The sequence below is a fragment of the Gymnodraco acuticeps genome, unplaced genomic scaffold, assembly GCF_902827175.1.
Source record: "Gymnodraco acuticeps unplaced genomic scaffold, fGymAcu1.1, whole genome shotgun sequence".
In the NCBI taxonomy this organism is placed as follows: domain Eukaryota; kingdom Metazoa; phylum Chordata; class Actinopteri; order Perciformes; family Bathydraconidae; genus Gymnodraco; species Gymnodraco acuticeps.
The window spans coordinates 591,940-612,875 of NW_022990016.1; the positions used below are offsets into that span (position 1 = coordinate 591,940).

The 20,936-nt window shown below is 39.5% G+C and overlaps 1 protein-coding gene and 1 long non-coding RNA gene across 3 annotated transcripts; one reads left to right on the forward strand and one right to left on the reverse strand.

Moving 5' to 3' along the window:
* The first annotated feature begins 5,656 nt into the window (after positions 1-5,656).
* LOC117544556 lies at positions 5,657-15,428 on the forward strand. The gene is made up of 2 exons (XR_004568705.1): positions 5,657-5,792; positions 14,770-15,428. It is a non-coding gene; the product is annotated as an uncharacterized LOC117544556 (long non-coding RNA).
* On the reverse strand, positions 10,748-20,695 carry trim13 (tripartite motif containing 13). 2 transcript variants are annotated; one of them, XM_034213702.1, is made up of 3 exons: positions 20,470-20,695; positions 15,518-19,840; positions 10,748-12,476 (listed from the first exon to the last, which is right to left on the reverse strand). In XM_034213702.1, exons 1-2 carry the CDS (start codon positions 20,572-20,574, stop codon positions 18,638-18,640), a joined length of 1,308 nt encoding a protein of 435 aa, XP_034069593.1. In that variant the 5' UTR covers positions 20,575-20,695; the 3' UTR covers positions 10,748-12,476; positions 15,518-18,637. The 2 variants fall into 2 exon arrangements, with proteins under 2 accessions (XP_034069593.1, XP_034069594.1); XM_034213703.1 differs by lacking the exons at positions 10,748-12,476; positions 20,470-20,695 and adding an exon at positions 19,937-20,448 and having other exon boundaries at positions 17,065-19,840.
* Between the last annotated feature and the right edge of the window lie 241 nt (positions 20,696-20,936).

The window sequence follows — 20,936 nt, forward strand, 5'->3', positions numbered from 1 at the left end:
TAGATCAGCTAAGTGCGTTGACACCTCATGAGCATATATGCTTTTGAATGTAAAATAAATAGGAGAACCTGTTGTGTGTGCTTTCTTTAAACTTAATCCAGCAGTTATTTTGTATAGTCTTTCAAAGGTGTGAAATGCGTATTCAAATGAGGTCCAGATATTTTAAATCATTGAGTGTTAAACATATCACTCACAGTGGAAATTGTTGTAATGTTTGCTTCTTAATTATTTCTGTACATTTGAAAACAAACACTGAAACTAAATATTATGTTGATGTTTATTCAATATGAGACTACGTATGCTGTACACCTGCTGGAGGCTTTAGTGTAATTTAGTGGCTCTCTTGACTAGCAAATGTTACTGCATGCCACGACCTAAACACAGCAGGAGTCTCGAGATAAAATGAAACAATGAGAAAAGGCCAGAAATCGCATTAAGTGTAAAGGGATGTTTTTGTTATGGAGTCTCTTTTAACCTTTTAAACATCACTAAATCTCATTTAATGTAAGAATGCTATGCAGTAAATGAATATCCTCTAGATACTGAACACTCCCCGGTAAACTCTCACCTGATTTTTAAACTTAGTGTTTTAATAAAATTGCACTGTGCTAATTTATTTATATATTTTCCATGCAAGTCTCGGTGGATTGTCTGTATCCTCGGTTGAAGCTGCTCATGCCGTACTTTACTTTTGTGCACAATCATTATCAAATTTAGAGACAAAAACTGAAAGTACAAAATATATTAAATCACCCGCTTCTTGCAGAAAAAGATAGCAGTTCACTTTAAAACATATTCTTTAAGGCCTTTCTGTAACCCTGAATTCCCAGGATTAGGTCTCGCTTGTGTTGAGCCTTCTCTTTAAGCCCTCTCAGCTCTCTGCATCAATAAAGACAGATAATCAAAATACATTACTACTAGACCAGGAAGCTACATATAAAGGGTTTTGTTGGGTAACTTTAACACTTCTTTTGACTAAAAAGTAAAGTTTGGGTGCTAAATCATAAAGCATCCCAACCATGACACTAGAGGTTTGACTCTCTGATGCAGGGATACATGTCTCTGAGGTTATTGGTCAGATTTGATTGATCCGTGCACAAGATCCTGTTTTCTTTTGGCACATGACCTTATATTTAGTCTGCAAAATGTAGCAAAGAGAAAAGGAAAGCCTCATAGATGTTGTTTACTATGTAACAAAGTTAGAGAACGCAATTTGTGGATCTGCTTTTGAGATTCTTAAGAAAGTCCTGTGTTGGCAGAATAACCTTTTCAGACTATAGGGAAGATTTTACTGATTGTTTTGTTATTTGACATAAAAATGTCATAGGAAGTCTAAGTGGCGCATCGCTTTACTCTCCTCCGCTTGTCTCTCCTCCGCTTGTCTCACCCCTCCTCCTCCCTTGTTAACATTGCAGCTAGCCGTGTTATTCCCCTTATGCTTGTAATGTAATTTTACTCTATGAATTATACTCACATAATTTGATTGGTGTGAGAAAGTCTGTAAGAATATACTGAGACTAAATGAAAAGGGCTTCTTGTTCTGTAATATCTGAACTTGCTGTCAGTGATAGCGTTTAGCAAGGCCCTGAAATTGTAGTGTTCTACTCTAAGCAAAGCTATTTATTTGTCATTAAATTAGATAAAGGTGAGGGCTGTTGAAAAGCAAAGTAAGAATTATTATTATATCAAGATTTCTGATGGCAAATATTCATGTTAAAAGTAGTTTGTGCCCTTTTTTTCAGAGAAATGTATTCGTCACTTCATTAAGTTAAGCCAAAGTTTGTCTAAAAGCAAAGTAAAAAATAATATTTTATCATGATTTCTGATGGTAAATGTACATGTAAAAAGTTGTTGTGCTCTTTTTAAAGCGCCCAGGGGCTATCGTGACACCTCGGCACCTCGCAGCCTTTGTGCTAAAAAGAGGTGAAAGGTCTCTGTTGTATTTTCAGGGTGACCTGCTAGTGACTATTAGCCATTGATAAATGTGATGTCCCACAAGTGTGCGGGCTGGACCCCTCCAAAGGGGGAGGTGTCATAACACGCCCCACACTAACCTCCCCAGCCAACCCCACCTCAACGAGTGCATACACACACGCAAACACACACTCTGCCCTGCTGACAGGAGCACAAGGGGGCAGCTGCTACAGATGTCTCATAGAGAGAGGGGGAGGGGAGCCGAGGAGACATCAATGGAGAGTCTCTCTCTAGTATGGAGTTCTCAGTGGGGCTCATTGTGTTCTCTAAGGACCAAGACGAGGGAATAGGCCACGTTAATATAGTAAGCCTATAGTCTCTTATACTTTGTTTGAGGGTGCTGCTCACGTTGACTGCTGGGCTGTAACATTAGTTTCAGAGCGAATTGTCTTAAATATCACCAAATATTAGCTCAGTTTACACAGGTTGAAAAGAGAGTATATAAGAATAACCTTCTTTTCTAAAAGTGCAAAACTTAGCCTCCAGTACTTTTTTACTCAAAGAGTGAATCACACAAAGAATATTTAAAAGGCTGACAAATTCCACTTCTTGAATTCACCTCTACAATGAGAAAACTATGAAGGATTTCCACACTCTCTTCACTTGTGATGTCTAATTTAATTCAGGGTGAAGCAGCAATGTACCATGGAGTGCTGTGCATACTCCCGTGTCAGCCAACACCTAATTGTCCCACGACAGAAGGTGATTTCAGTGTACAGCACACTTTTAACAAGAGTCAAGTGAAGTCACCTGCTGGCGCCTTAAAGCTGCAAACTGTCCTGTCTTCTGTGGGTGCTAATCCCTTGTTTAGTGTCCCCTCTGGCCTTAATCAACTTGTTTTCAAGGTGTCATTAAGGCTTGTTTTTATATTTACTTCAGGTAACTAGAAGGATTTGCTCAAGCGTGTTTGGAGCTGAGCTTTTTTTACTCTCTACTTCACTATTATTTGATGTGATGCAGTCCCATGTCTGGTGGGGGTGTGAAAGGCCATATTTTGAGTCACATGAGCTAAGCAAGAGAGTGAAAAAGAAGCGTAAAACTCCTCCTTGAATGAGAAGCAGCTGAGTGTAACTGCCAGCCATGCACGCAAGTCATCTAACATGAAATCAAATTGCATTGAACTTAAACTGCCATAGCATGGCAACTTTGCAGCCATGCAGGGTTAGCCTGCTGTGGCCAAACACTGCCATTCCTGACACTATGGCTCTTGTTCAGCTCGACTACCAGAGGACAAGGGAGAGCCCCACTGTGTCTCAACCCTCCTAATGAAGAGATGCATTATGATGTGATTTCATTTGGGCCTGCAGAAAAGCTGCTGTGGATAACAGAGCAGTCTGAGTAGCATGGTCCGTTTGTGTAGTGACATGTGACTTGTGTTTTCGTGAGTCATAAGGATCTCCTGCCTAATGGAAGGCAGTGTGTGCTCATGTGACGGTGACACAATGCAGGATGAACTGTATAGTATTCAACAGAGCTCAGCTTGGCTACTGTTTGGCACAGCTAATAGGGACCCATGCGCGCCTTTTTATCTTGTTAATTGTTCTCATAGTGAAACTAAACAAACCATCACTTCTGTTTATTTCACTGAAGGGTTTTGGCTATAGTGGTCACTGTGTAATCGGTTTAAAACTCTTACGAAATTGGGGTTTTTCAAGAAATGTGTAAAGCTGTAAGTACTGCATATGTGCATGTGTAGATATGAATGCATATGCGAGTGTGTGTTTGCGTGCATTGTCTTTGACTCATCATGATCTCCCTATGGACACGGTGGTGTTTTTGCTGGCTCATCCCTGCCTCTCCACATGCCTGTTTAACAACACTGAGCTCCTCCTTACAGGCTTCCTGTCCAAACCAGTTTATCTGTAAACAAGTGTGTTTTTTTCCTCTCCGCCCCATTGTCCACACTACACCAGAATGCATGCACAATGGGCGCCCTCTCTCTCCCAGTTTGCTTTGTGTTTTTACTACCAAATACACAATGCAAAAAAATGGCTGGCTTCTTGATGAGGACTGAAGAAATATGAAGTTCTAAAATGGCATTACCATACATGTAAAAAAAGTAAATGACATCTAGTAAGTTGTATTTGAAAGATTGGCCTCTATACACTTAAACACCCGATAAATGCAATGTAATGCATCTTGGTGGAGCCAACCTATAGCAGGTGAATGTCATGTATTGTTATTATGTGTGCATTGGGATGAAATGGCTGTCTCTGTTTATCTTGCCCGAGGTACACTATGCTGCAGGTTATGATAACAGCAGGGTTATTGTGGCAGAGCCCAACCCGTCCCTGCATGCACACTACAGTAGTGTTTAGTGTGGTGATGCCAAGCTAACTTTTAACGAAGAAGTGGTTATGTTATATAATGAATTTATGGAATGTGTTTCTTTTAAGGAATGCGTTAAAAAAAAGTTACATTTAAAAAAATTGGGCTGCTTAAAAGGAATATCAAAATGTTGAGGGGGCTATGTCACAGCAATTTAAGAAAAGCGAGCAAAATCATTATTCCAACTCTGGAAAATACGATTTTTATAATCCAACACCACATTATGACCAAGAAATGCATGCATGTAAGCTGAATATAAGGCCGCCAAGGATGCATTTGGTTTGCATCCTTGGCGGCCTTAGGAGAAATCCCACAGACTCCTTTACTTCTTGACCTTTACATATACCAGATGTTATACCCATGTCATCCATGGCTGCAATAATGTGTTTTATTTGGCTATTTATTGATTGTTTTGACAGGCCTGTCACTCAGAGACAGGCAATATTGCTCTAACTGTAGATAAGAACCCATACTATAAATAAGGAACATTTGACATTCATTACTCTCATATAAAGGATGGTAACAAAAGTTTTGCAACGTATTCAGCTTTCCTATACACCCATAACACAATGCGTTTAGATGTAGCCAAATCTTATGTTGTACAGAAGGCTTTATAAAGGCCTGTAGTCCATATGCAATCTGGAAATAGTGTTGTTGCATGCCCATTGCTCATAGTTCAAACTGGGTTTTTATGACTCTGACAAAAAGCACAAATGTTTTTATTCACATATTTTAATACGGGATATCCATAATTATGAATAATGATTGAGTTAAGTGCAATAGCAGACAGCTGACTCATTTTGATCTGGGTAATGTGAGTAATAGTCTGTTTTAACCACAAGGCCAATTGAAAAGTCTCAGTGATTGCTGTTTTGTTGGGGAGTTAGCTCTTTAGTGGAAATGAATTTCATGACAAATAATGTTTTAAGAAGAAATAAGTCAAGACCTTGCGGATGATTCTTTTTTTGTCCTTAGTAAGAAATGGCTAGGGTCCCCAGGAATGACAGTCCTTTAATGTTAAATATGTCGGTAAAATAAGGGTTCTATGAGCATATTGTTGCTAAAAGATCATGGCATTAATTTCATATGTAACATTCTGGTTTGAACAAGTTTCAACGTAAGGGTTTTTTCGCCCTGATCAGTGCTGTAAAGTCATTGAGGTCGGGACCTGAAGGGTTAATTTGTCCCTCTCTGTTCAACGCTGCGTGGGCTGCGAGATCATTCGAGAGTGCATTTTCAGCGACCAATCAGCGGCGCGGACTCCACTCCGTATCCAGCCAATGGGGAGAATGGGAGGCTCTATCGAATTTGAATGAGGAGTGTATCTTTCGGCGCCATTTTCGAGTGAGCAGCGATTGCCTCAGCAGCTGCGGAGAGAGGATGCTGCGAAACACAGAGAAATCTGTAGGGGAGAGAAGACGGAGCGCTCAGAATTAAACTGCGCTTTTTTAAGAGAGGGGGAGGACCACGTACTTTCAATGGAAAGACAGGTAAATTATGCCACAAAGAGTTTATTTTAACCGGATAATATCAACGGATTTGAAGGAAGGGGGTCCGTTGAAGAGAGCCGTTAGCCGTTTGTACAGCTTTGCCAGCTTGTTCTACTCCTAGCCTGTTAGCTTAGCGTGCTAGCACAGATAGAGGGACTTTGCTGCGCTGTAACGGTAGAAAAAAATATGCACTCGTACCGCGGTCCGTTTTATCCAGGAGGTGAGCCGAATATATAACAATATATTTAGATAAAATATATTATATGGAGGCGACACTTGACTTAAAGGTTATTTGCAAAAGTTAAACTATAATTGAGTCTTTTTTTTCGATTTGGAGCCTAGTTTTGAGCGGGAGGTGCAAAAGCAGCCGACCGAGCAGAGGAGCAGCACAGTCGGCAGTGTCAACACATGCAAACGGCTCCTAACGTTACACTGGCTTGGGAGGGGACAAAATAAAATGGGGAGAGACACGGTGCCTTTTGTGGTAACTATATTTTACAAAGCTTGTTAACTGAGGAGGAGTTTTTGTCCGTGCTTGCAAACTGCATATGTGAAAACCATTAAACACCTGGTAAGTTTGTCATTATATCTCTGTATGACCTTACTCTCAGTCATGACTTTAACCCTCCTGTCGTGTTCGGGTCAAATATGACCGACTTCCATCAATCATAAATATTGTGTTTTACATTTGCTTCAATGCCTTGTGATATCCTTCACAGTAGGCATTTGGACATATACAATTGCCGATCATCACTTTCATTGAATTTGTAGTGGTTTGGTCAACTTTGTTAGCCCTATGGTGTTCCTGGTAATTTAAAAAAAAAGACCGCCATAGGAAATGAATGGGTAACCCTAGATTATGTCCATCCATCAGATAGTACACACCCACAAATCGACCAAATGTTAATTTTGGATTAATTTTGGAATACATGTACAGTCTTTGCATATTCACTGTAGTTATCCATGTGAACCAGTAGCCCGAGACGCTGTTTCCAGCCCAAAAGAGTATTAAACCCAATTTGGTGATGATTGAGGGTTTTTGTGTTAATGTAAGGGCAGATTGGTCAAATTTGACCGGGAACACCAAAGTAATGGGGGGGGGAGAAACGAACACGACAGAGGGTTAATGTTAACGACGGATTTTTAAAAATGTTATCTTAACCCGTATTTGCAGTTTTAACGTTAACTCCAACATCAGGACATTCTCATTCTTACGTGCTTGCTTTATATTTGTGTCTGTCGTACCGTAACGTTAGAAGATCAAAGTGGCTCTCAGCCAAGTGACAACAATCATAGGTCGCTGCCTCTGATGATTCAACTTTAATAGCTCCGTTTGACGAATGGTTGTCATAACCACTGCCGATGCAGTAAAGTTGATTTAACGTTAGTTATTGATTATGAAAAAATGGTGTCATTAGTTGTGGTGTTGCTCGGTGTAACGCTGGGGGTTTGGGATGATCGTAGTTTGATGCAGAAAGGTTTTCTCGTCTTGTTTGCCCTCAATAGCCTCGCTCCTCTTTCGGTGTGCCCTGCTCTCTGATTCAAATCAAGTACATGAAGGGAGAAAAAAACCCTCCAACGTTACTGGGTCTAATCGTTTTAGTAAAGGGTGCCAAAACGGGACCTAATCATTAATTATTGAGACGTTCTATGTAAGGCATTTTATTCTGTCTTATGCTTCTCATAATGAACATGACTACTTGACTAATAAAGCACTGAGAGAGGAAAAGAGAGGCTCCATATAATTGTGCGTCTAAACCAGCCCCTTCTGATTCCTTCTAAGTAGAGATCGGTTTAATGTGTTACATAATGCGAGGCCTCCCTATCTTTCACAGTGTATCATTTATTTCAACACATACGTGCCCAAAGCTTCAAGAATCATGTTAAAATAAGAACAAACTAAAACATCTTAATTTATAATAACTGCTTAGAGAGAAAAAAACAATTTATGCACCTTTTTTTCCTCTTTTTTTGCAATGCATTCTCCCCTTGCCCTGTCACAAATGACTGCTTTCATATAGCATTCTTCCCAGGATTATTATTCATATTCTGCAGAATTAAGCTAAACAGTTGATTCCCCTTCAATTAGATATTAATTACCTTAATACAAATGTTATATGCTTAGCTTTCTTCTTTGAAAGTGCAGTATGTGTCCTTAGTATAATGGTTTTTTGTATGGACTTGGGACAGTGTGTTTATGAAACCCACCTTACATATATAAGATTTGGTGTTTTTGCTTTTAAGGCATTTAGTTAAAGGTACATTTGCAAACGTGATATCAGGGAAGACCTTTCACTGCTACATAGCTGAGCAAAGAGGTGGAGGAGGGGGAAATACTGTACTTTAAGATTTGATCCGCTTTAATCTGTGGGTGTACGAAACACAATGATAACATACAGACATGTAATTATCTGCTTCAGGAATAAATAATTTGGCGATATTTAATGTAAACCACATGGTGTATTTTAAATGGTTATTAATGTATAGTCATCAAAGTTTCCTGTTGTCTGGCTTTGTTTAACTCAAATAAGCACTGGATGAATAAAGACAATATCCCAACTGTTAATCAATAATTACATAACCAAAAAAACGAGGCTTCTTGATAAATGTGTAAGAAAAAAAGCTATTCGGGTTGTGATGTGATATTTTTCATACCACCAGATAAAGTAATGCGGTTCATAGCTCAATATCTAATTGTTTTTATCGGGTGGATTCATACCAATTTTGAATTATAATATTGGGATGTATGCATATGTGTATAAAAAAAGGTTTTACATTTTCTTTTGAAAAGCGAAGTACACCTGCTTGCTTATTTAATGCTTAAAGTAAAAATTCTCCATCCACCGGTCGCTTTATAAATCAACACAGAAAGTTATTTGCAGTTTGAACATTTCAAATATAATACGGAACACTTGGTCAGTTAAGTGAAGACTTAAAAAAACAGTAATTTATGGATTTCGGTAAATTAAATTAAATTGGGGGGGAAATGAAACTACACGTGTTTATAGATGGCACTTACTATTTCAGATGAGGCAGCAATAGTGATTACAATTTAGTTAATGAAAGTAATCTTTTGATATGAGTTTTTCAGTTGCAGTGTTGATAGATATTTCTGTTTCATGAAAGACTACAGATCTGACTGATCAAACCTCTAAAGTGAACATGGGAGCACTTTTGTCAGAATGAAATGTAATGATTAGGAATCTTAGTGATATATAAACTTTGACACATTGGCAATCTACTATTTGAATGTGTATCTCATCCTGGTGAAATAGGTGGTGTAAAGATTTTGCTCATATTATATAAGAGGGATTAAAGTGTTGTTGATACTGTCCCTGTAAGCAGTTGTCAAATTAGTACTGTATTTGACTAGTTATGTATTCCGGTGGAGTCTGCAGTTAATCTCCTGTAAATGCTGGAGGTTTATGTCTTCCCCCCGTTCTCTGGTATTCGCCTCTTAACCCTCTGTGCGGAGCACCGTTGTGCTGTTTCAGACTGTTAGCATGACATTCTGTGACTCATCATTCTGTCTTCTCAGACCCCTCCAGCAAAATGGGCTCCCACCCCCATTTCCTGGTGAAACTGTGCCTCTCTTCTTGTACTTGCTCACATGTGTTGTAGCCAGGCTGCAGAGAACCCCCGCCCTTCTCTTCCTTCTTTCTGCACAACTCAGCACAAACTTTATAGTATTAAAATGTGCGGTGATGGGAACATGTTTCCACGGGTTTTGTTGATTCTTTTCCAGACGTTGGCCGTGGTTTCACTTCGATGCCCTCGCCGCTTTAATAAAAGAAAAGCTTTAATAATAAAAGCTGTCACATTTGTTTTATGTACATCAGTCAGTTTTCCAGCGGACATGATTTCAGTTCAGGAATAACTTTAAATGTGATTGATCTATATTATCCTTATGTTTGGATCTGCAATGTATTTAGCATAATGCATGAAGTTATGGTTGATAACACTAGTGCAGCATATTAGGGTGACAGGTCCTTGCATGTTTCTTAAAAGCATGTGTTTTACATGGGCTTAGATTTGTCCATCACTAGTGCAAACAGCTCTACACCTGTTTCACATAAATAGTGAAGATGTTTAAACAATTTGTATTAAGGTGCCATTCATCTTTGTCTTTTTAAATATTATCATCGGTTGTGTGCTGGACTGCTGTTGTAGTTTTGGAAAATCCTGAAGTGGAAAAAGTTGGTATTTATTTGAAGCAAGAATGTTGTTGTAAACAATATCTTTACGCGGTTAATTGGCAGCAATTTGTAGATTTAAAACAAAGTCTAGCACTCTTCTTTAAAAGTTAGATCTTTTGATCCTCTGCGGCTGCACTCAGAAATGTGCAGTTTCCCTTTTATTGTTGTTTAGTGTAATGGCAGTACTACTTTCAACAACATGTTTAAAAAGAACATGTCAGCTGTTCGTGCTGGTACATTCTGTTTGATAATTAAATCTGAGGTTGTAATATGATAAGCTGGAACAGCAGATCTGACATGGCAAGAGTATGCCTCCTCTGACTTCACACATGCTGTTTTCATTTCTGCTGCACCTGAAAGTGTTTGAATAGCCCACAATATTCACTTGTAAGCAGTTTGATTGGAACGATTTCTAATGATCCTAAAATACTGCTGGGTGGTTTTCTATAATTTGTTCATAGGGTTTAACTAATTTAAGCAGGGTTACACTTTACCCACTATACCTAGTCAGGTGGTGTGAGTGGGTGCAGAGAGGCCAGATATTGTTTCCACATGCAGTGAAACCAACCATTCCTGGTTTGGCCAGTTTGCTTTACTTAATAGAACTTGTTTGGTGTACATGCAACGGTGACATCCGCACACATCCTTTTAGAATTATGGCATTAACTCATCTTGATCTGCTGGCGTGTCATTTTCACTGCGGTAAAGTTGCAAGTAGGTCGGTCAATGTAATTCAACATACAGCGAGCATGGTACTTATTACACTTTGATGTATTTATTCATTCCAATGATATATGAACATGTGAACTCAGTCCGTGGTGTAACATAAAAACATAAAGCCTGTTTTTTTGCGGAAAAATATACTGGTGATATTTTTAAGACACACTTTTTACACTATGACCCAAAGTTGGTCTAATATCTGAATAATTATTTGCATTTAAGTTTGAATACCAACCATACCTCAAGTATAGCCGGTGTTAGTGTAATTTCTTGTATGGGTGTGCTATCCAACTTTCACTCTTTAGCTTCCTCCTTTGCCAATCCTGATTGTGTGCCTGAACATACAAAATACACACTTAGCAGGATCTTAACAATAGCCATAGTGGTGGTTCTGTAAGAAGTTATTTACTGTAAATAAGCATTTAATCAAAGGTTCCAAAAAGTTTTTAATAGTTCCATGCTATTGGTCAAGTGTAAACTAAGTCCTTGGGTCGTACTTTTGAAATTGCAACACAGTGTACTACTTTGTCGGCATCCTGTTTATTGCTGCTCTGTCTTCCTTGGCAGTAAGAGGAAGCTTGTGATCATTAAAATGTAAGTTCTAGTAAATAACTGGAATGATCAGAAATGTAATATTAAGGAATGCAAACTATTGGGTTGCAATGCATTACTTCTAAAGGAGAGGCAGGTACACCAGTTTGTGTGAATATTTCACACATTGTAGACACACAGACACGGCTGTTGCTCATGTTGGGGCCCAGCTTTAATATACCTGCAATGAATACATATCTGCTGGTGAAAAAGGGTTTACTGGAGTTCTCTGTAATTCATTTCATAAGATACTGCCGTTGCTTCCAGGGAATCCCAGTCACCCTGCCCGTGCTATGCTGGACATGTTTTGCTGGCTGTGCAAAATGTAACAGGTTTTTCTAGGATTAACACGTCCCATTACAGTGCTGGTGTTCGTATGACACAAAGCAGTTCTTTATCAGTACCATCCTTGGTCCGCACATCCTCAGTTTCTCATAGACTTAAACATTGTAAGAGGTCATTTTATTTTTTGTATTACTGGACGAATTGGTTTTGTATTTGACTTCTGTAGAGATCGCATGCTGTGAACAAGCTGCTGTAACATAGTTTGTTTGCACTGTGTGTATTCTTGCCAAACACAGGACAAATATAATTGGCAAGCTTAATACCTGTTTATCTGGCCTTATTTTCTTATGTGATGGAAGGATTTGTGGTAGTGTGTAATGGTGCTTTCATGACAAACTGAAAAGATAGGAAACGGGTTCTAATCTTACATTCCTTCCTGGTATTCTGGATGGTTAAATGTGTGATCTGTAAATGTTATTAATCACTAATGTTTGGAACGAAGATATTGTGACTGAGTAGTTTCCTTCAATGGCTGTAGTGGATAGAGATAGCTTTCTGAACACGATGAGAAGCTCACATTTGCATAGATCTTTTCATGTGGATAATTATGATGGCCATTCGTGTTTTCTGCACAGCTTAGGACGTCAGATCTGCCTTTAGTTTGTGCTTAAACAGGCAGAAGATGGTGTAACACAGACGAGAGGCCAGCCCAGACCACTTCAGGGGAGGTGATGGTTTGTCGTGTCCGCGTCCCTGTGCACGATGGGGTGCAGGAGGTCACTTGACCTCCAACCCTGGGGTCAGGTGACTCTTTGAGGCCATTGTATGGGGAGCAAATGTCGTAGGAATGGGTTAAAAAGGCTGAGCAGTGACGGTGACATGTCCGGGCATGCTGCTTAAAGGGAGACAGAGAAAAATAGGGAGGGTTAGAGTCATTGATGTGAACGATTCCACTTGGACTTGTAAAGAATGTATTAGCTTTAAATTAAATTACACAGTTTACCCGATTAGTTCCTTTATGCACTTTCGTCAAGTAATAAATAAGGATGAACAAGGTAAACATTTTTATTTATTTTTTTAATGGCTTCTACAAAACAAAAAAAGGCATAGCAACTGACGGAAGATAAGGACATGACTGGGCAAATGTTCAGTGTTTGAATCCAAGTTGGTGTACATTGTTTGTCTTTAACTTTAGCATACAATTATTCTTGCGACAAATATTGCGACAGATTTTATGCTTTTTAAAATTTATATAAGAAATGGGATGCAAAATTCTCCTTTGCTCCTGCAACTTTCTTTTTTTAACAGCTTAAAAATTTGATTCTAATTACAACGATACAAAATGAAGGAATCCTGCAGATCCTCCAAGCTATGTCATTTAAATAGTTGTCTTGCCAAAACGGATTTGACCACATATTTAGTATACAGTACAAACTTTTGATGGGAGTGTATCAAATGTCTGAATGCCTTCTTGAATTTCGAGTAACGTTATTTTATTTGGATATCATTAATGTCATTAATATTGATATTCAGGTATGACATATAGAAGGATGATTCATATCCTATGAGTATTAATAATACAATGGCTAATGTACATCTTGGAGTGTCTGTTGGTGGGACTTGAAGATAAAGAAGAAAATGGTACATGTAGGTAATGATAGCAGTGGCACACAATACATTATTGGAAATGTTAGGCAGCATAACAACAAGTGTAATGATGGACTTGATCTCATCAGGTGCACAGCTATTGTTATATTTTTCTAAAGCATACCTCGTAGTTTTGTATTGACTTCTAAATTCTTTCAGCTGTTTTTTCTGGCTCATTTTTTCAGTCTACTATTGTGGCATGGCAATGTAATTAAGAGCAAGAACCATTTTGAAACGATTTAAATGCAAGAAACAACCAAAAGTATATATCCTATAGGTTAAATCGTCTTACAGTGGACAGATGAAAGCAATACGTTTGGGCCGTTATGTGTTATTATAGTTCATCCCTGCTTGCAGCTTTATTGCAACATGACATTGATTGAAATCTTTCACAAGTTAATGAATTAAAGATATCATTTTGCATTTTTTCTCGTTGATCTTCCCAGCAGCACTGGATTGTGTGTGGATGGGTGAAAAAGAGAGGGCGACCACAACATCTTGTCACTGGTTTTTTGTAAGGGAAGTAAGTTAGAGATGTTATTGGGTTCAGGCTATCGGCTCCATTTCAGACCAAGGTCATAATTACAGGTCCATTGAGACCTCTAGTGGCAACACATTTGCTGGACCAATCTCCTACTGGATTATTGTCAGGAGAAAGTTTGTTTCGACACCTTTGCATATAGGCACCTAAGCATTAGATTTAAGATTCAAATAGGTTTATGTTTACCAGGGCCACCTGGGAAAGTTGACATTATGTTGAAAGAGCTACGTTTTAATGGTACTATATTGAGTGGGCTAATTCTGTCTGGTCAGCTATTGAGAAACACCTCTGGTGCTGGTGGGGTCGCATTGATTAAGGTCGCTGGAAAAGATAAACTGTCAATTGTGCAGACTTGGGACTTGCCGTTAGTTGACACACTTTCTTCACTAAAAGGGTTAAAGTGTATTTACAGCCGATGCTTGGTTTTCTATGTTAATTCTGGTTTATAGGAAAACGACTTTCTCCAAAGCAAATATGTTTGCCTAACTTCCTTAAGGGCTATGTACACAGTCTTTTCTGATGCATACCAACTTAGCTCAGGACAATGGTGCTGTAATTAGCCATGTAACATAAGAGAGCTCAACCACTGACTGAATGAGCATTCTCCATCTGACAAGAGTATTTTGAGTAATCATTTCTGTATGCTGACCCTAACCCCATGGCAGCTTCATGTGCTTGCGATTGCGTAGTGAAAAGACCATTATGCATTGAGAAAGATTTAATTCAGTGTTTATTTTATTTTCTGAGTTCCAATTTGATAAAACCCCCTCCAAGGTGTTTTAACATCAACTCAATACAACAACTTTTGGATGGTGATTGATCTAACTTTTGCTAATCTTGGCAGCAAGATTTCATTGTTTTTGTGGAGAGGTTCTCGACAAAATACAATTTGGAGTGTTCTGGTGTCCACATACTTGTGCTTACCAATGCACTGTTGACAGGCTGGCCTCAGAATAACTATAACAACATTAATTATCTTTTTGTTCTTGTTTTTCAGGTAATGAACCTCTGGCTGCATTAGGAGGGGACAGAAGACTTCTGCAAAAGATGCTGATGATCATCTAATCATCTTTAGGTAGAACTAATGGGTGTGTAGTTATCTGTGATCATGTGGTCTGGACTAGAAGCCAGAGGGATTAGGACAGCAGATTGAACCCAGAAGAAGCGAAGCACTGACACCCTGACTGCACTTCTGGCGATGCTGTAGCAGCACGGAATGGTTTGTGGGTTACACAGAGATGCAGGCCATACTGTGCTGCCGCAGAAGAGCCTGAAAATACGACCTCACACCCCTTCAACCTGTGTAACTAGTAACGTGTTTACTGTTCTAAATGTACACAACTGTTTTCCTGATGATTAAAAGTTGTTTGGATGTGCCTTTGCTGGTCGCCTTACTGTAGCAGCACGTAAATATTGGAGTTAAGACTTTAGCTGAAGCCTCCAGTATTGATCGTGCTGCTGAAGCAAAGCTGATCACTCACAATCAGCACAACCAAGCTAACCCGTCACTACAGGCTGAATGGGGACGGACACCCACAGGTACATCGTTTATGCACAACCACTACTTTGTTCTAATAGTTCATGTGTTGATGCCATCTTTACATTTCACTGTTCTGTCTGCACACTTGAAAAATAAAAATTTGAATTGGCTTTTGACTGCGATGTGTTTTGACCATGATTACATTGTTTTTAAAAAGAATAATGTTCACATAGTATATAAGGATGTTATTTTAAGTTATACTGACACTGAATGCCCCTCGTTTAGATAAATTCACCGCCATACATGAAGAAGAAATCATGCACGTGACAGCCGCGTGCCCTCCCTGCAGCGCTGTGGGAAAGTCCGGCCTGTTTATCATCAGCCGATCACAGATTTGCTGCGGATTAAAAATGAGTACAATAATTATACCATTTCAGTATAAACACCAGTTTTTCTTTTTCAAAAATGAGTTGTTTAAATGTCAAGATATTTTGATTTCGAAAATGTTTTATAAAACAGGTTTCTGCTCGATTTGGACCCAGACGGTCTTTATGATTTCCTCGTTTATACCCAAAGGTTTGACATTATTTGTGTATTATGAATTCAATATGCACAAAAGATATGAGATAGTCCAATTTTAACGGCAAAGCTACGCATGACGTGTCCCGTAACATGGCTTAAATCCTCCATTTTAAGTTGCTTCGGATGCGCTCAATGCGGGCATCTCAGTTGTCCCAGGACATCTCAAATCAGATTTACCTAATAAAAAGTCAATCATTTAATTTATTTTAAACGTTTTTTTAAATATGTGGCATCTATTGGTTGATCTGGCTTTTTTGCATTTTTTTTTACCACATGTTTATGTGACTTTGTGCCGTAAAACACATTCAAGATCAGATTAGTGGTTGCTGCTCACCAAATCGCACGGACTAAATCTTTGGATGAAAATAAATCCTAAATAGATAAACACGTGTTATAATTATTTACTTCATTGATACATTTCACTTGGAAATTATGGGTCTTTTCTGATTTGAACATGTTCTAAAGCCCGGTATTGTGATGCCGTCCACCGAGTGAACGCCTTTTCCTTTCATTTGGCCTTGTAGGCCACTTTAATAATAATTCTAAATTATCTTCTGCTAGTTTTTTCGCAATCATAATTATATATTATCTGGATTTAAGGTATTTGGCAACAGTGGGATTTTTGAAAAATGATACTGGAGAGAAGAAAAAGTGAGATTTGTGACTGCTCTTTTTTCCTAAACGCTAGGAGTTTCTCTGAATTATTATTTTTTTAATTGAGAAATATTCGAATTTAGTTCATGTTTTTGAAATATAAGCCTTCATATAATATATATTTGTATTATTGGCATAGCTTATTTCTGTGTAAATATTAACAATGTCAACGCAGGCCTACTTAATTCCTATTCATTTTGGAAATTATTCAATTAGGTTACCCTTTTTTTTTTTTACAGAATGTTAAATGTCGTGTGTGTCTGACTATGTTCCGTCTTTAGAAAAGCAATGCACATCAAAATATGGAAGCAGTCCTGATAGTGATGCGTTACATTCCACATGTTGTCTTACAACTGTTATGCTTCACTTTTTATGCCGTTTTGCCTTTGTTATGCCTTATTCAACACTTTGTATTACATGTATTTATCGTGCATATTTTTAATTACCTGTACAATTGTAGAATAACACGTCCGTTTTTTGCACATGCAGCCTACTACTGTACTTTCACTCACATGTTTCAGAAAATGTGTTAATTAATTTCTCTGGTAAATTAATATAATAAAAGAAAGTAACATGAACAATTATGCATTTTATTACAGGGATACAAAAAGTCTTTAATCCCCCTCACACACTCAGAGCCTCAGCGCAAAACTGTGGCTCCTGCAGTGATGTGACTGAACAGTGGAGACATCAAATTGGCTTTGCACTCATCTGGATATTATGTAATCTGGATTGTTAGCAAATTCGACTTTAAATGTAGTTTTTATTAAGCCACACCATAGGCCTGTGTAGATGTAGAGCGGCTCACCATGCGACCTGGCTTTTCGGTAATGATTCAAAAAAGTCTAAAATCGGAAACAACATTTGTCTTAATTTGGATTTTGTTAACGTTTTCAAAGGCTATATTCAAATTTGCGTGCCATGACAATTAAAATATTAATGTAGAGTGGTCCATTTATTTTCATGTTGTATTTGCCTGGCAACAGAAGGCTATATATGTACATGCATGCCATGACGTACATCCTGAATTATGGTCAGTGCTGACATCACGGGTTCACTTTGTGGTCTGATTTTAGGATTTCTATCAATTTACTCTACTTCAAAATCAACTTCTGCTAAGAAGAATAGATACACATAATGATAAGTAATCAATGCACTGTTCACTGTTTGTCATTTCGCTATATATGGCCTATTTTTCTGTTAAGACCATTATTTGGTGATGAGCCAAAAGTCTCCCATCCTACCTAAATGGGAAATCATTTGAATAGCCTTGCTTCGATGTTTCCACACACACTTGCATTTGGATTTAAGGCATACAATTCAGTGTTCTGCAAATTCAAATGCATTGCAGAAAATACGTCTGAACTGCAGTCTTAAGTTAACAGGCAGCAGATGTTTGACTTTATAGACCGGACATGCAACGAACGAGTCACGTGAATCTCCGCAAATAGATCTTGTGTGGAAATAAAGACACTTCCCTGCAGACGTGACAATCGTGTATTGCCTTATAGTATTATTATCAATGATGGGGGGGGGGGACAGCTGTCAGTTTTCATGTATATATATCATTAACATATACGGTGTTCTTTTTCCCCTCCTTCACTGCAGCCTGGTGAATATTTCACACGGGCCCTGTTATGCAACGCTTGTAACCTTGAAGAGGTTGCAGCATCACTGTGGTGCTGACGCGCTCTGCAGGGAAGAGGCCAGGAATTACACTCTGTAAATTATTTTTATTACACACGTAAGGCTCGCTTGTGCCTCTAAAAAAAAATGGGCTGAGTTGGCATGACGCACTAAATAAAAAAACAAACATGGACGTGACTTACATTTCACTGTTTATTTATCAAAATCATCTTGGAGTGTGTCATACTGATAAAAGAGAAAGTAGATTGCACACCGATAGTGTCTATCTATGTAAATGTAGGTTACCGTTAACTGTTACTGCTAAGTTGTGCTAACTGTTCATTAGTGGCTGATTTTATTTGATTCGTTGGCTTCAATGAGGTTGGAGCTTGGCCTAAAACGAAAAAAAAGACATCAAAAAAAGTGTTTCCATATATTGAAGTGCATATCTGTCAGATTAGTGTTATGCGCGTCAAGGGTCCCTTGGAATGTAGCAGTGAGTGCACGACAGAGATGTCACAGGCTATTCATTAAACAACGTGTCAATGACACTGACAGTATAGTAAAAGAAGTTCACGATACATTCCTGACCTGCACCCACTAAACCTGAGTACATGTCAGTCATCTCCCGCAGGTACACCCCAGTGTGGGTCAGGTGCGAGGAAACAGCAGTGAGCATCGGTCCAACCTGCGAGGGCACGTAGGGTGCCAGGTTGTGCGGCTGCAGCACGAGCAGAATCGGCAGTAACACACTTATTAATAAGGTGATCCATCTCGACGCTGGCATCCGTGATCCCCCCTCTCGGTAGTGGCCATTCTCGTGGGGGACTGAGATCTTGTCCACTTCTCTGAGCCTCAGTGAGTCCCACTTCTTCACATCGAAATTACGCACGAGAGGACCGACGTCCGTGTATTTCCGAGAGGGCAGCGGAGTCTCCTTCAGGACCTTAAACTTCTCCCGAAACTCCTGCATCTGCTGCAGAAAGCACAGGGGGTCGGATTCACTCCGGAAAGTCTCGGCGATGCCCAGCGCCCGTGTGTGCTCCTCCACCGCCGCGCTCAGCTTGGTGATCTCCGGGTCGTATTTCTGCAATACCACCAGCTTCAGCGTTTCAAAATCGGAGAGGATCTCATTCTTTTTGCATTCAATGTTACTGATGAGTTTGTCGAAATAATCTGTCACCTTTGCTGCGTCCTTGGTCACATACTGTAGTGCTTTTTTCTTACTGGCTTGCAGTGTCTCCAGGCAGGACAGGATGTCTGCGCTCTGCCAGCTCTCCACCCCGCGCAGCAGCTCTTCATACGCCTCCTTCTCCTGCTCATACGCCTCCTCCAAGGAGCAGAATGTATGCCCTCTGTGGTCATCTGTTGTCGCGCAAAACCCACAGATTAGGTTTAAATCCGTGGCGCAGAATATGTTTAGAGGCTGGCCGCAGTGTTGTTTACAAACAGACATTTTAGGCATAACCCTTATTTTGCTGTATTTCTCCACAATCCCACGTAGAGAGTAGTTGATCTGCAGGTTGTTGGCGCCGTTGTGAGGGGTCTCTTTGCGGCATGTGGGGCATTTGATAGGTGTTCTGAAATATGGACCTCGGTTTCCATCCAACAGTCCCTCCAAGCATTTCTTGCAAAAGCTGTGAGAGCACAGCAAAACCCGGGGGTCTTCGAAGAGACCGCAGCAGATTGGGCACGTAAGTTCCTCTTCTAGCTGCTCCATGGTATCCTGTAAACACATCACCCAAGCGTCAAATCGGTGCTTAATTAAAGCAAAGAAAACCCAATAAATCAACACTCATATAATAGGCTGCCCAATACGCACCCACACTGAAAGATGCCGCGCCATAAAGGCAGACAGGCATTAAACTAAAATGCTGTAGCATCGCAAAGGATACAGATTTTGCAGTCATGTTCCAGCTGTGTGAGGAGTATTCCCATCCTGAAAGTGAAACTGACTTGCATCGTTTGCCCGCGTAAAAGATTGGTATGAACTCTGCCAAAATCTCCATTTGGACATATAACGTTAAAAAACATCCTGCTTTCTGCTGTCATTCTGTAACCAGCTCACGTTGAAGAAAACAAACCCAAAAATAAGGCTGGATATAAGTCAATAAATCGTGAATAACTTTATAAATGCAAACTATTTTCTCCTAGCGTTGTATAACAGAACAGCAGGGCAGTGGTTAGCTAATCTAGCCCTATATTCCCGCCGTCTAACCAATCCAATGCGACAAATTATCGACAAGCAGGGTTCGCGTTAGCGTTGCTCCTGTTGGCAAGGTGCTGAAGTAGAGCTGTGACAGATTCTGCAAGCGCATAGTAACATGCAACTACTGGACCAAAAGAATCACTCACCAGCTGCTGGGACGCACAGTGCAACGCAATCATGGCGCTTGTTGCTGTGCAGACTTCGCCCTTTTCCGGGTTCAGAGTTAACCGTTTGAGTAGCGAACAGAACATTAAAACACACTAATTTGTCTGGTTTTGTGCATATGTACAGTGGGCTGTCCACTATGTTGTGAACAGCATGAAAAGTACTGGTGTTTTGAATTTTTTGGGGTGCGTAATTTCAGTTATTGGGGTTGTTTACGTTGCTGTCCCTGCTGGGTACTTTGCAGAGGATCCCTGACAGTCCAATGGGGGAGGGGCTGTTGCTATGCAAAACATTACAGCGTGAAAAACTGTCAACTAGGTTTTAGTCCCACTTTCTGTATCACATGTTTTTACATTAACCTACTTTAGTTGCTTGAGTGGATACTTTTCAATCTTTTGTACACAGTTAATAAAACAGATGCAAGCGAAGGCACGAGGCTGCATAAACC

Bases quoted from the DNA above. Each gene is read 5' to 3' on its own strand.
- trim13 (XM_034213702.1), bottom strand. From the start codon at position 20,574: ATGTTCTGTTCGCTACTCAAACGGTTAACTCTGAACCCGGAAAAGGGC. The intron at 19,841-20,469 runs GTGAGTGATTCT...ATGTGTTTACAG, and splicing joins ACTGTGCGTCCCAGCAGCTG to GATACCATGGAGCAGCTAGA.